Source organism: Agrilus planipennis, unplaced genomic scaffold (assembly GCF_000699045.2).
Source record: "Agrilus planipennis isolate EAB-ADULT unplaced genomic scaffold, Apla_2.0 scaffold19, whole genome shotgun sequence".
NCBI lineage: Eukaryota > Metazoa > Arthropoda > Insecta > Coleoptera > Buprestidae > Agrilus > Agrilus planipennis.
In genome coordinates this window covers 2,297,926-2,312,846 of record NW_020438954.1, presented here as the reverse complement: position 1 = coordinate 2,312,846, position 14,921 = coordinate 2,297,926, and the positions used below count along the sequence as shown (strand labels likewise).

General features: G+C 32.7%; 2 protein-coding genes across 6 annotated transcripts in view; both read right to left on the bottom strand.

Annotated features, from left to right (window-relative positions):
- Positions 1 to 46: 46 nt before the first annotated feature.
- Positions 47 to 10,296, bottom strand: LOC108743898 (kynurenine formamidase). Of its 4 annotated transcripts, none has more exons than XM_018479510.1 (7): positions 10,210 to 10,296; positions 4,031 to 4,174; positions 3,326 to 3,427; positions 3,039 to 3,252; positions 2,034 to 2,467; positions 1,058 to 1,134; positions 47 to 138 (listed from the first exon to the last, which is right to left on the bottom strand). In XM_018479510.1, the coding sequence occupies exons 2-7, from the start codon at positions 4,137 to 4,139 to the stop codon at positions 109 to 111; spliced, it is 966 nt and encodes a 321-aa protein (XP_018335012.1). In that variant the 5' UTR covers positions 4,140 to 4,174; positions 10,210 to 10,296; the 3' UTR covers positions 47 to 108. The 4 variants fall into 4 exon arrangements, with proteins under 4 accessions (XP_018335012.1, XP_018335006.1, XP_025830701.1 ...); XM_018479504.2 differs by lacking the exon at positions 10,210 to 10,296 and adding an exon at positions 4,239 to 5,686; XM_025974916.1 differs by lacking the exon at positions 10,210 to 10,296 and having other exon boundaries at positions 4,031 to 5,685.
- A 22-nt stretch (positions 10,297 to 10,318) lies between these two features.
- LOC108743016 (GTPase-activating Rap/Ran-GAP domain-like protein 3) overlaps positions 10,319 to 14,921 on the bottom strand; it is a 142,652-nt gene continuing 138,049 nt past the window's right edge. For both annotated transcript variants that reach the window (XM_025974914.1, XM_025974915.1), the window contains 2 exons: positions 14,179 to 14,412; positions 10,319 to 10,552 (listed from right to left, as the gene is read on the bottom strand). In XM_025974914.1, coding sequence (XP_025830699.1) covers positions 10,335 to 10,552; positions 14,179 to 14,412 — 452 coding nt within the window. In that variant the 3' untranslated portion in view covers positions 10,319 to 10,334. The remainder of the gene's footprint in view (positions 10,553 to 14,178; positions 14,413 to 14,921) is intronic.

The following is a 14,921-nucleotide window of genomic DNA, read 5'->3' as shown; positions in this document are numbered from 1 at the left end:
GTAATGATTAACAATATAATGTGTTGACTAAGGAACTCACCATACATGCAGATGTGGAAACAGAGTATTCTTTTTCTTTCAAGATAGTTCCAGACTCTACCAGGATATTTAGACGATGCAAAGGGTAACGAAAGGCAACTGCAATTTCAAATTAAAAATATTATCCCTGTATGTATTAAAATTTAAATTATGGTTTAATACAATAATGTCCCATTGACTTTTTTATATCTGTTTGATTGCCGACTCCTTAAAGCCTTATTTATTTTAAAAATGCAAATATATAACATAGGCAACTAACAGGGAACAAGGGTAAAACGGTTGGAAGGTAAGTAGGAATGAAATATTTAGGTAATGACCCCTTAAAACCTTATTTAATTTAAAAATGCAAAGATACAAGACATGTAAATGACGGAGGTCAAGGATAAAAGGGTAGATAGGTAAGTAGGAACGTAATATTTAAGTTATAATCCCTTAAAATCTTATTTAATTTAAAAAAGCAAAAATACAAGACATGCAACTAACGAGGGACAATGATAAAAGAATAGGTAGGTAATAAGAATGAAATATTTAAGCAACGATCCCTTAAAACCCTATTTAATTCAAAGATGTAAATATACAACAAAGACAATTAACATGCAATAAGGATAAAACGGTTGGAAGGTAAGTAGGAATGAAATATTTAGGTAATGACCCCTTAAAACCTTATTTAATTTAAAAATGCAAAGATACAAGACATGTAAATGACGGAGGTCAAGGATAAAAGGGTAGATAGGTAAGTAGGAACGTAATATTTAAGTTATAATCCCTTAAAATCTTATTTAATTTAAAAAAGCAAAAATACAAGACATGCAACTAACGAGGGACAATGATAAAAGAATAGGTAGGTAATAAGAATGAAATATTTAAGCAACGATCCCTTAAAACCCTATTTAATTCAAAGATGTAAATATACAACAAAGACAATTAACAGGCAATAAGGATAAAACGGTTGGAAGGTAAGTAGGAATGAAATATTTAAGTATGATTAACAATATAATGTGTTAGCAAAGGAACTCACCATACATGCAGATGTGGAATCAGAGTATCCTTTTTCTTTCAAGATAATTCCAGTCTCTACCAGGATATTAAGACGATCTAAAAGGTAACGAAAAGCAAATGCAACTTCAAATTAAAATTATTTTCCCTGTATGTATTACAATTTAAATTCTACTTTACTACAATAATGTCTCATTGACTTTTTTATATCTGTTTAATTTCCGACTCCTTAAAGCCTTATTTATTTTAAAAATGCAAATATACAACTTAGGCAACTAACAGGGAAAAAGGGTAGAACAGTTGGAAGGTAAGTAGGAATGAAATATTTAAGTAATGACCCCTTGAAACCTCATTTAATTTAAAAATGCAAAGATACAAGACAGGCAACTAACGAGGGACAAGGATAAAGGGTAGGTGGGTACGTAAAAAGGAAATATTTAAGTAATTACTTTAAATCCTTATTTTTATGCGATTAATCTTTATATTAATTAGATGTCAAAAACTAGGACAATTTTAACTTTTTCAGGATGCATGTTTTATGTAACGATTGAAACTCTTGTTTTTCCAAATCTGATAGCATATAAGAACTTATTAGGATAAATTATGGATGTTTATTTCGATATTACATATACATTTGTACACTGAAGTAGGAAGTTCTTACGGTACATTTTATACCTATAAAAAATTAAGTACCTAATTATCCATAGGTATTAGCTTATAACACACCGATGTCTTGATCTTGAAACTTGTTGTTGTTGATGCTATTCAACTTTTGGATCTATTAGAGACTCCAATTGGTGTAACTGCTATACTCATATAACACAGCAAAATTATAGGTATAAGTATTTGTTATTTGCTCAGAATTCCAAGACAAATATTGACAATTGTTACAAAAGCGTGCGAGCCAGTATAATTTATTATTGAGGATTAAATGGACCTGTAATATGTATACTGGGTAGTTTTGCTTTACTCATATATTAATTTGTATAAAAATGTACCTCTTATTTCCTGTAGCATCAAACTGGTGATTAAAAATGACTGTTCACTCAGTCGTTCCACAATATCGAAATGGTCAACTCCATCAACTACTACCAGTCTCGTTTCATATTCCAATTTCTTGAGTTTTTCATGATATAATTTACTCTGTTTATGGAACTCGCTGCTTTCATATTCTCCGACGAGTACGAAGAATTTAACATTCTCTCCCCATGCAATTCCGTGTTGTAGAGGGCTTAACTTCATTGCTGCTTCACTGTCCAATTTTAGTGGAATGTTAATGTATGTACCAACTAATGGTACTAAATTGTAGATGCCGCTGAACAAGAAAACCGTTTTCACTATACGCTCGTGTTGTTCAATGTGTTCGGAAATGTTCATGAATAAACTAGATACCAAATGAGCCCCGGCGGAATGACCTGCAAGAGAAACGCCCCTAAAAAGAAAATGATACTCAATACTCAAAATAAGACACAGAAGACCATAATTATTATATTTATTTAAACCATTGATTAAGATAATAAGTTAAAGACCAGAAATTTTATTAGGAGAACAGAAGTGTCGAAGAAATTCGGTTCGGAAACATGAGTCAAAAAAGCAAACTACAAGAGACGGAAATGAAATATCTTAGAGGTGTACAATGAATAACATGACTAGACAGAATAAGAAACATGAACATCCGGTAAGAAATTGGAATTTATCCAATACAAAACATTATAGAGCAAAATCAGCTGAGGTGGTTCAGATACTCGAGCAGAAAGAATGAAGAGAGACAAGTAACACAGGTATGGGAAACTGGGAAAAAGGAAAAACAAAAGTAGACCAAGGAGCACATGGACAAAAGAAGCGGGGAAGATCTTGGAGAAGAGTGATATGACGTTACATCGGGGGAAGGGGATGACATAGAATAAGAAGAAATGGAGAAATCTAATCAATGTCATTATTTATTTGGTATATATATCATCGATAATTATTTTGACTTGATCGGCCATTCAGTCAATACTTACACAGACTTATTGGTAACTGCATATTCCAGACATTTGTCGAAACCTTTTCTTATCTCTTTAATCAATTCTGGTAAAGTTACATTAGGACATAAATCATATCCTAAAATAATCACTTTAATCCCATTTTTATGAAATGGTTTCACTAGATAACTTGAAATATTTCTGCTCAGTTCTTGCCAGAATCCACCGTGTACATAAATTAATATAGGCGCCTCTAAAAAATGAAATAGGTATTCAATATTTTAGTTGTTTTATTGACTAATTGGCAAATAAGATTATAGGTCTACCTTTAGGCAAATCTGTCCCGAAGATGTCGTATTTTTCCCCCAAAGAATTGCCATAGGCTACATTTAGTTCGCATTGGATTTCGTTTTTATTGTTCTCACTCTCTACAAATGACAAAATCATATTTGCAGAATTAATATTTTATCTGGGCTAATCTCAGTTCTGCCTGACCCATTGGTTCCCGCCAAATATTACAACCTTTTTAGCCTCTTGGTGAATTTGAATTCACGATTAAATATTATAATGTTTCTGTAAAGAGCGTAAAATTCAAACGTTCAGTCCAAAAAGAAAGTTGATTTTGAATTATCCATTATTTTGGCTCGCAGGAAGGTATTGCCTAATACAACTATAAATATATCGGACAGACTACGAAGCGAGTAACCATGTATAGTAAAAATGACTCAATACAATTACTAATGTCATCCGTACAATATTATGAAACTAATGTTTTTATTATTTATTTACTTTTCTTATGTTTAAGTAGTTTCGAAGGAAAATATTATATTTCATAGTCTCTTAAATCGAGAAAATCAAAAATATAAAGGATTTGTCAACAAAATAAGAAACACTAATCTTACAGGAAAAAAACATACAATTGTATTCTATATTACTTCAATGTAATTTATATAAAACTATTTAAAAGGTCGACGTAAGAAATATTACTTTATTCTTCATTTTTTTGGTATAAAAATAAAATTCTGACTTACCTTTAGTGGCAAACTCGACATGGCGTTTTATAATTTCGTCGGCACCACATCTTTTGGACCATCTACTTGGGGAATATTGATATTCCAGTTTTGCAACATTATCCTCCATGGTTCTATAATTTCCATGGGCATTTAAGCTTGCATCTACTTATCAAAAAACGTAAAAAGTAGGATATTTACGTAATACGTATCGAAATAAAAGTATTACGTTAAAACACTTGTGCAAATATTGCCTGTGATCTAATTTTGTGGTATTAAGAAAACGTATTGATTACGAAAATTAGTAACTGCTTACTGGAGTGAAAAATCTGTTAGGTAATACAGAAACAGTGAAAAGACTACAAAACCTTTGAAGCAGATAAGGTTACAATGTTATCGATTAGCATTTGTATGGATCATCTTACACGAAACCGTGGTGTACCTACAGTTCTATTAAAAAAAATTGAACGTTTTGTAGTAAAATTATACGTTAAGGTTTTTATGAAGATTATTTATAAGGATTTTGTAAATTAAAACGAAAAACATTAATTAAGCCATTTCTATTCTGCCATGGTCCAATTTTTTCTATGGTTTCCCTGGATCACTTAAGCAAATGCTGGGGCAGTAAAATTCCCGAGATAATCCTTCATTATCTTCTGTCTTCATTTCATCCATCTAATTTTTCTCACCAGAACTACCACCCACCCATTCCCACTATTTCTGAAAGAAGGCTGAAGAGAGTCTTCATGCCCTACATTTCAGAGTAGTCCGGAGGGACTGCCCGCCGACCAGCATTACTGGCTGATTGGAGTGAAACACCCAATTGGTGCTTTTAGGTTTTCTTTCCAAGCTGCTGGAATGCCTGAGTCAGTACTGTGGGAAGAATCTAATTCTAGCTATTATTTTGATGAGATGTAATTAGTGGCGTTTTGTTAAGATTCACCATTTTGGAAGAAAAAGTATATCTCAAAAATAAATGGAGGCACAGAACTACGCTTTTACGTAAATTGTTACAACATAATGTTCTTAAAATAACAACCGACATCGACCAATTGGCAACAACTTTCGTCGCCAGTAGGTGAACTGCTGATGTCTTGGTTCGGGTCTAAAGGTCGCCTCCATTTCCGATGCTAGATGTGGACTGAGTCCAATCGGAAATGGAAGGATCTCTGAAGCTTCTTCCAAGCGCGTCAAGCGGAACGTTAGGAAGCAACTCTAACCGACGATGGCCTTTGAACCCGAATTTGGACAGCATCAACTATAGAAAAACTCGGACCATGGCATATGCACCCGGAATCGAACCGGCGTCCTCCCGAATGCTAAGCAGTGGTCTAAAACTCTAGGCCATGCCCCTCGGTGAAAGCAACAGCCGCTGACATGGTATATGGTAAGTCAATACGTTTATACCGGACGAATTTATATCTCTGTCCAGTCTACAGGCCTATATAGTAGTCCATCGTTACGGCCTGTATTTGGCACATGACATAGACACACTATAAAGATTCTATACAGTAGATTCACTCCTGCCTGGATGAAGCAGCGACAGAGGAGGAACGTATGGGTGTGACTGGCAAGTAAACTTACTGTATAGAATCTTTAAACTGTGACATGGGGACAGGAAGACATTCATCCAGAAGTACTTCCTCTAGGTCCTAAATAGGCTATAATTCTCATTTTCAGATGTCAATAAAATCTAAACATTAATCGCTTTCAGTTTTTGATTGATTAGTAGATACCTATTTCCAATGATAAATGCACATATAAATATACGTGGTGGACAAATGCTCCTATCAGTAATTCTCCATGATGAAGCTCTTTTCTTTAAAACTACATTTTTCCTTTTTTAATTTTGCTCACATGATCAACATAGGAGAAAAGTAAAGTAAAGCAAAGTAAATACAAACACAAACCTGTGGATGCAATAGTTCTTCCAATTATCAAATAAAGTAAAAAACAGAGGAGGGGAGGGAATCTGTATTGAAATCTTTGTCCAGCAATGGATGCCTTTCGGCTGATGTGATGCTGATGATGTTAATAAGTCTAAGCGGTTGTAATAACAATTCGGGGACATTTGACAAAACAAGAATTCATAGAATCGTGTCTAAAAGAAGAAGAATATAAAAAAAATATGAATTAATAACCGAAATGATTAATGTTTGAGTAAAACATGTTTAATCACGATCGTTACAAGTTGGATATGACTGATTGCCTGACAATAAAAGTGGATGGGCTTTGGGATTATCTTCATCCTAGTCAATGAGAATTATAGCGATGTTCTGGCAAGTTTCACCAAATTGGAAGAAAATAATTGGACGCACAGAGCTATGTTCATCTCAAATAGTTGCGAAATTAATGTGCCTACTTTATAATATTGAAAAATGTACAGTACCATAACTGATCTTAGAAACATTAAAACGTTAGAACCATATTCGCTTTGCAATTTTAATGTCTACAATTTTACTGGACTCATACACGGTGTATGCTCCATTTGATTTTATAAATTCACGATTAACCTTCATTTCATGGATCTAAAATTCTTAAAGGTTGTTTTAAAAGTACCATATAAATATACTTCGTTTACTTTTTGTAGCGATGTGACCTTCAGTTTGACCGGCGAAAAGTAGAAAAGAACAGCACTAGGCCAGAAAAGGAAGGAGACAACTCTAGGCCAAACTCTTAACCGGCGAGGAGCGTATAATCCGTACAGTACTGCACGGAAAAATTGACCATTTTATCCACTACAATTGCATTGCTCAAATGTGATGTTATTGGTACCATTTACTACTGAAAATATCAACGAGATGTTCATTTATATTTGAAGACATATTAAAGGCTTTAACGCTTGTTTTCGACTCGCACTACTATTCATGATTGAACAAAACTTTTGGCAGATACTGTATGAAAAAGTGTGTTTAATGAACAAGAGTCGAAAGTATAATGAGCTTTTTTCTCCCTACCTATGATTTTGCCAGCGCGCATCAAGGACATTGAAAGGGGCCTATCGCTAAAGAAAGTAAATGAAGTATACGTAGGTATATCTCCAATCAAAAACTTTTGACGGTTACTACAACAACTACAAAAACATTGACATCGAAAAATTAGTTACCAATAATGGTAACTAATGAAACGTTTTGAGACGGGAAAACTTATTTTTACTACAAAAAAAGATTAAGATGGGTCATAATAAACAATATATCAACATCGATAATAAGTTAGCAGTTATTAGTACCTACCCCATCCCTAGGCCGACTACTGGAGGCACATGCTGATTAGGTCTACAAACTTGAACATGCAATGTTAGTACAGGACGACAGAAAAATAACAAGTAAAATGTTTAAGATAAATGTATTTGAAAACACAATACTTAGTATAATATTATAGAGTAGATTATAATCAGTTAGTTGTATCACAGAATGAAATAATTATAGAGACGATACATTATTTACATACACATCATTCACATGATACCAAAGTGACGAAAAAGAAACATTTCACAATAACAATTGCTTGGTATTATTTCTTGTACTTACTTGTTTCTATAAACTACATTTTTAATCAATAAAGTAGGTATGTATACCATACATAATATTTCGTTCTTAAATTACGTACAACACATTGTTCAATTTTGAAAATAGTTTGTTTAGAGAAATTCGTGGTTAAATAACAATAAGTATTGTTCGGTATAGTACAAAGTATGAACCCGTTTCTTTCCGATTCTAATAACACAGTAATTGTTCATGTGAGATCAGAAATTGATAATAAATTATAATAAATCAAGTATTCATTATTATGTACTCCATGAAGCGATTTGTAATATAAAAAGTTCGTGGTACCTATGAGCAACGATAATAATAAATGACTTTTTAATATCCTTATAAGTTTTTAAATACGTACAGTAAACCCTTACAAAAGCAGCCAGTTATAACGCCTACTGGTTATCTTTTCAGCTTCAAAAATACTTATACTCCGTTAACTTTAAGATGGTCAAACCAAAACGAAAGTTATTTTATCTTATTAACCTTCGCTATCGGAGGAATTACATGACGAAACACGAATACCTACTCGTGACTTTCGCAACAGCTGGTACACAGACAAGTCAATTGCACGCGTGATGGTTAGTAGTAATTTTTGGTATTCTTTTTTCCATCTGTACCAGCAAAAAAACGTAATAAAAGTGATTAAAGACACATTAGAATCTAATAATATAAATAATGCACGGCTATTATTGATGAAATTATTTCTAAATTAACTTTTTGTTTAGATTGAATGGTAACTTTAGGAAACAATATAGTTGAATCGAATAAAGCAAGCAAGTACTTGAATTTTTTATGTAAATAATGAATATGCACTTATATTCCACAGTTAATTAATGGATTTCAAATACAATATATATTAACTAAAATTTCCTTCTTTAGTTTTTAAATACGCCAATGTTCATTCACATGCGCGATTGTTTTTATATTCAGTCAATCCTGAAAGTGAACGGAGTATACGTAATAATTAGTCTCTGACTGACTCTTAGGATGATAATTTATTCGTTGCACTTCAATAAATCTCGATAAACTCACCAAACCAAAGAAGCTCCTAAAGAACGAGTTGATGTTATATCTACTTAGATACAGACAGTTTATAGTCATCTAATGAATAAACACCAGTAGCAGAAAATACCCACCAGATGGCGATACATTGCCTGTATGTGGATATTAAATGAACTATTTCTAGTTGGTTGGACTTCTGCGAAGGATTGCAGCGCTCAGTTGCAAGTTTTGTTTTTTCTTTTAATAAATGACATCTTCAGTTCATTCATAAAAATGTCACCTGCATAGCAGAACTATCCAGAAACCCAACCTCATTCAACCAAAATTATTAAAAATAAAAAAGAGGTCAGTGTAGGTATTACAATTGAGAAAATCATAATCTGCTTTTGCATTTACTTTGCTGAGATCGATTTTTATTTAATCATGCGACTATTTTTATGTTTATAAAGATATTTAAAAACTCAATTCTACTTACCGTTGCTTTTTATATACCTACTAAGTTTATTTTAAGAAAGCTAATTACGACTATCGTCGATAAAGAAATGAGAATGTTACTATGTGACATTTTCATTCAATATACCTACTGGTCGTCATCATTGCCCACGCAAATGTCATAGAGTATTGTGAAAATGATTATATAAATGTTTTCCTTTTGTGGCAAGTAGCAATATAAATATATTTATTGATATATTCTTATGTTTACTTAGATTATTATTGTTATTAGTAAATATAGACAACTAGATGGGAATATTGTACATATACATACAATTTGATATTTGTAATTACGAGTATCAAAAAATCTAAAAAAAGTTACTGTTGAGTACAAAAATCTACCTTTGATTAAATTTTCAAAATGTAACTTTTGATTATTGTAACTGTATCATACTGTTTTATTTTAGTAGTTTTGCATTGTTTTGATTGGGTTATCGGTAGTGATAAATATATCTACACTTTTTCTCTTGATATCATGAGATTAGGTCAGAAGTTCAGTTAAATCTTACAATAACAATATGTGTTACCTATACAGGGTGTCCCATGCGATTTTTCGTTAGAAACGTATTATTATTGTGACATTATGAGCATTAGGTAAGTGAAAGTTTCATGAAGTTGCCGCATGTAGAAAAATCCGTTGTATTCTTGCTAGAGTCAAATTAGGAAGGCGAATCATGAAAAATTAACTGAAAAAAGGACAAAATTTATAGAGTTTTGTCCCGCATTAATAATGCGATATTAGAATATGTACGAAACTGTTAGAAGTAATTATTTATTTATTTATTCAAATTTAATTGTTCGTATTCACTCTTCGTAATTACAAGTATTTTCAGTTTGAAACGTTTAGTCAAAATATCTTTACTAAAAGTTACTTGTAGTCAAAATCCACCACAGAAAAGAAACAATTTCGTTTCAAACACCCTGTATAGGTGCGAATTTATCGATTTTACTATTTTTTGGCAATCTTTCTAATTTTCGTTTTTGTCAGTAGAAGTAACGCAACACGTTCTATCGTTAGCTATGACAGAATTAGTCACAATTATTGTTATATAGCTATCGAGAGTTAGAAGATTTAGATGATTAGTCAAATTATTATAAATTTTCCCATATCCAACCTTTTTCGTTGTATATTTTAAGTGATTAGTCAGTACTCCATCATTGAAATCTTACCTTTTCGAAAGAAATCCGCGGTACACTCAGTGACTAATTAATTCACAGCAGTTCTATTCGTTTTTGGAGTCAATTTACATTAACGATCATTGGACCTTAATAGTGACGTTTTCATGGATTGTTTGCTAGTCTTGAGATCTGCCCTTGGTGGGTGGTACGGGAGAGCTTGTAGCACTCCTTGATAGACGAGAGTGCATTTCCGGTGGCAGTAGTTGAGAATCAGCCGATTTCCACGATTTCGGAGTGTCGTTGCTGATATAGTTTCTCATAGGGTTGACACTTTGTTTGCTGAGAGAATGAATAGGAATGCGGTATATACGAAGGGGTTGTACGTCTAAGGGTACTGTAAGAGAAAAGCATACCTGAATCAATTCTAATACCAAAAAGCAACCTTTACAATAGATGCAGGGTGTAATATAAATAAATGCCGAGCTTGCTAGAGATGATAGAGCACTATAAAACATATAAATTAAGTAAATTTTTTGTGATCTGAAAATCCACCGTTTTCGAGAAAAACATATTTGAAAGTACTAGTCCGGTCCTGGTAAGATCACGCAGAGAAATGCGACATTCAATGCCGTATTCCATCAGCTGCAGCATCCGTATTGTACAAGTATTTATTTTGTATTTTGTGTTCTTAATACCATGCTGAATTGTGCTTTAAATATCGTAGTACTGCACACTATCAGTGATGAACAGTGTAGTTACCTGTTTAATTATTTGTTATCGCAATGGGTGTCTAGAGACTGTTATGTACAGGAGCATTGTAGTAAGCTGTTGATATTTACCTAATTAATCGTTCTACAACGTTTTAGACGCTGCCAATTGTAAAAGTTTGTTTGTCCGAAAGAAAAAACTAGTTGAAAGTAAAGTAATATAATTTTTCGGCCCTGGTGCAGGAATAAGACTCGCAACGCCGCACTCAATCAGCTGGCAATTACCTACCAGTATCAGTTGTATTTGTTTCGTATCTTTTATATATATATCATGTATTATTTATTTGTTAGATTATATTAAGTGTGTTTCAGGGTGTTTCTGTTAACAGCCAACCTCTAATAGCCGTTTATTCTTTTAACGTTTAAACCTTGAATGAGACACTCGGTGTGCAGTTCAATAAACTAATTTAACATATGCTTATCGGGCGCCTCAACATTTCAATAAACTAATTCAACATATTGTTATTGTTTGTTTATCTTAGACGTTCGATAATCGGCGATCAACTTCCACGTAGCTGCACCACGCTATTCTGTAGACACCTATGTTGCCAATTCACGCACAGGGTCGGCTTCGAATTGTAAATTTGTGATTCTCTTAAAAACAATTGCCCTTAACTACGCTGTGATTGTTTATTGTATCTAGTTTACACTTATTTCTGTTACACCTTGTATTTGCAGCGGGCAGCGATTCATTGTTACATGAATTATTATTCTATTCACTTCCCGTTTATCTTAGTCTATACATATAGAAAATTGCGGCACGAAATAAAAATAGCGGCACACGTGCCTTTTAAATACGTATGTCTTTTATTGTGTAGTCTGATATTAGATTTGTATCAGTAAAGGAGAACTGTGTTCAGTAAAAGCATTTGATTTTAATAGCTGATATTTACAAATCAATTTGGTAAAAGTAGATACATATATGACTGATATTTATATGTTGTACCCTAAACGTTGAATTTACGAAGCTTTCAAATATTGTGACTCCATAATAATAAAGAAAACACAAAATAAGGTACAAAATACTTATTGGACTATATGTGTAAAATATTTTGTAATTTTCATTACAACTGACGATTTAGTATCTTTTTTGAGATGTCTTTATTGTTCTTAATACATTTCTCTAATGAGTTACTTTTTTTAATGGAGATTATTAAATTAGTAAATAGTTTCCTGTTTTTATTGAAATGTTGAGTAAGAAAATAAATTAATGATAATTATTAGGAATTTTGTCAGCTACTTGAAGATAAGCCAAATTTAAAGTTCTTTTGTATTACTTATTATTAAAAAGCAAGTATTGTTAGTAATAACATGTTAGGTATTCTATTGAGTTCTTTAGAATAATCTTCTACGGGGGTAGGCACCGTTACAGTTTAGTACACAAAACAAGGCTAATTTATAAAACATAGGATGGAAAAATTTAGCATATGTTATCGTATTTGTATGCGAGTGTTATGAAATATTGAAAAAGAATATTTATTGTATTTATTTAGAATAATTAAGTAGAAAGAAATTTATAGAATTATTTTCTTCTACCTGTAACGTGAATTTGATTTTAATAAGTAAATGATAAATTGTCTATCTGTTTCATTAGAACAAACTAAAATGCCATCTACATACACTGCGTGTTTAAATGTACATTATGGTACAATAAATACTTTGTTATACTTCGTTTACTTTCCGTAGCGATGTGACCTTCAGTTTGACCGGCGCAAATAGAAAAGAACAGCACTAGGTCAGAAAAGGAAGGAGACATCTCTCGGCCAAACTCTTTACCGGTGAGGAGCGTATAATCCGTATAGTACTGCACGGAAAAATTGACCATTTTATCCACTAAAATTGCATTGCTCAAATGTGCTGTTATTGGTACCATTTACTACTGAAAATATCAACGAGATGTTTATTTATATTTGAAGACATATTAAAGGCTTTAACGCTTGTTTTCGACTCGCACTACTATTCATGATTGAACAAAACTTTTGGCAGATACCGTATGAAAAAGTGTATATAGTATATTTTTTTAATTATCCTATATAGTAATTTTCTGATCATCCGCTATATTTAATTTTTGGACACGTGTACATACTTATATATATATAACTGTTATCGTTTAAGAAAATAAATCACGACAGTGAAAATTCCTTTTATATATTCCCGGTAGGATCTCAAATAGGTAATTGATGAATATTTAACTTTAAATAGAGTTATGAAAGCCGACTTTGCAAATTTCCACAAATTATTAAAATCTCGATGCTTTACATCACACTCTAAATGAAACGCTAAGCGCAAATTGCCGATACTTGTACCAGATGCCGACTTACGTAACTTTACTTTCGTCGCCTAGGATTAATGTGCCTAACGATAGGTACTTAATATTGTTTGAAAAGAGGCAAAGTTCTGAGTATTTCAACTTAATTAATTCAAACAATTATTAAGTCGTTTCTCAATAAACGATGAGAGACATTACACCTTGCTTCAATTTCCCAAAAACTCAAAATTATGACATCAACAAAGACCTAACCGCTTTTCCAAAAAAATTTACTAGATGATGCCTTAATATACATATAACATATTGATTTAATATAACTTTTTATCCAACTGGTACCATTTTATTTGTAAAATGTTAACGCTTTTCGAATCTGGAGGTAGAGGTAGTTTAGAATCTCATGGGCCACGAGCTTCTGTTGCGCAGTGACAAAACTCTACCTGTTCACTGAATTCTACTTCCCACTAAAACCATTCGCCGTCTGAATCTCGCACGTTTGGCGGTTCAGGACATTCTAAAATATCTCTACTAATGGATGTTCCCACTTAGAAGTTGCAAAATAACCCGCGATTGACTTGAAGATGACTTACGGCTTAATATAGTCCTTGTGACCTACACAACTTTTACTGAATTTGTTTTTTTCACCACATGGATAGGTCGCAAGAAAGAAAATCCAGATTATTTTGAAACGCAGAGTATTTCAAGGAAGCAGGTAAAATCCAGCTAAAAAGTTTTAGCTTTATCCTATCATTGCTCAGAATTTTGTAGTAATTTCAACCGCTATAACACTTAACTATCTCCTGAACAGGCATACGCATACAACAGCCTCAATAAAAATTTTTGACTTTTTTGGGTTAAGTTAGGATAATTTTAGACTGGACTAGGTTAGGTTGCGCATCCTGCTAATTACTAGGGGCGTATTAAGTACCCACTCCCCCAAATAATATACACCATGGGTATTATAAATAAATAATTAAATAAACTTACGATTATTAGGACTGGCTGGGGGTGAATAGTATTTCTCGGTGTGCTTATTATCCACTGGGAGCCTCTCTTTGTTGCTAAAGAATTCGGGGGCCGTTGTTGCAAAGAATATATCATTCTTTGAAGCGAGAAGTTTTAGTTTAGGCATTGTCATTGTATGAACGAGATTTCCGTTCACTATCAGTCGAATTTCCATTGTGTTTGATGTGAATGCGATAAGGTATGGAAATGCACACACTAAAATAGAAAAATTTATATTTTATTTGCAGTATGCACGAAATTGGTGAAAACGATCATTAGGTATTGTCACGCGCTGGTGCAATTGGGTCATACCCATTACGAAAAACTGGTACGATTTCTTTTAATATTTTCGAAGGAAATTCTTATAAAAAACTGATTAACTGTTTGTAACCAGATAATACGCCACATTTTAAAAAGGTTACTTTAATGCATGCGATACAAGAGAAAGAAGTGATTTCTGGCTACGATTCGAACTCAGACCATTGTCACAAATTTAATGAAAAGTTTGATTTTTGGAAATGGCTAAACCTACAACAGACTTATTACCACTACGTTGAAAGCTCACTGTTTTATTCTTCTATTTAAATAAATTCCGTCCAAATTGGGAAATTTGCAGAAGCACGGAGGAATAGTACTCTACATTTTACAATTAAGCTGTCAAATGTTGAATAGAGACTAGTATAGCGTTCGACAAGCGGGCACGTCGTCTAATCGTCACAATTTTC

Bases quoted from the DNA above. Each gene is read 5' to 3' on its own strand.
- LOC108743898 (XM_018479510.1), bottom strand. From the start codon at position 4,139: ATGGAGGATAATGTTGCAAAACTGGAATATCAATATTCCCCAAGTAGA. The intron at 2,468-3,038 runs GTAAGTATTGAC...TTTTCTTTTTAG, and splicing joins GCAGTTACCAATAAGTCTGT to GGGCGTTTCTCTTGCAGGTC. The intron at 139-1,057 runs GTGAGTTCCTTT...TTGAAATTGCAG, and splicing joins ATTCCACATCTGCATGTATG to TTGCCTTTCGTTACCCTTTG.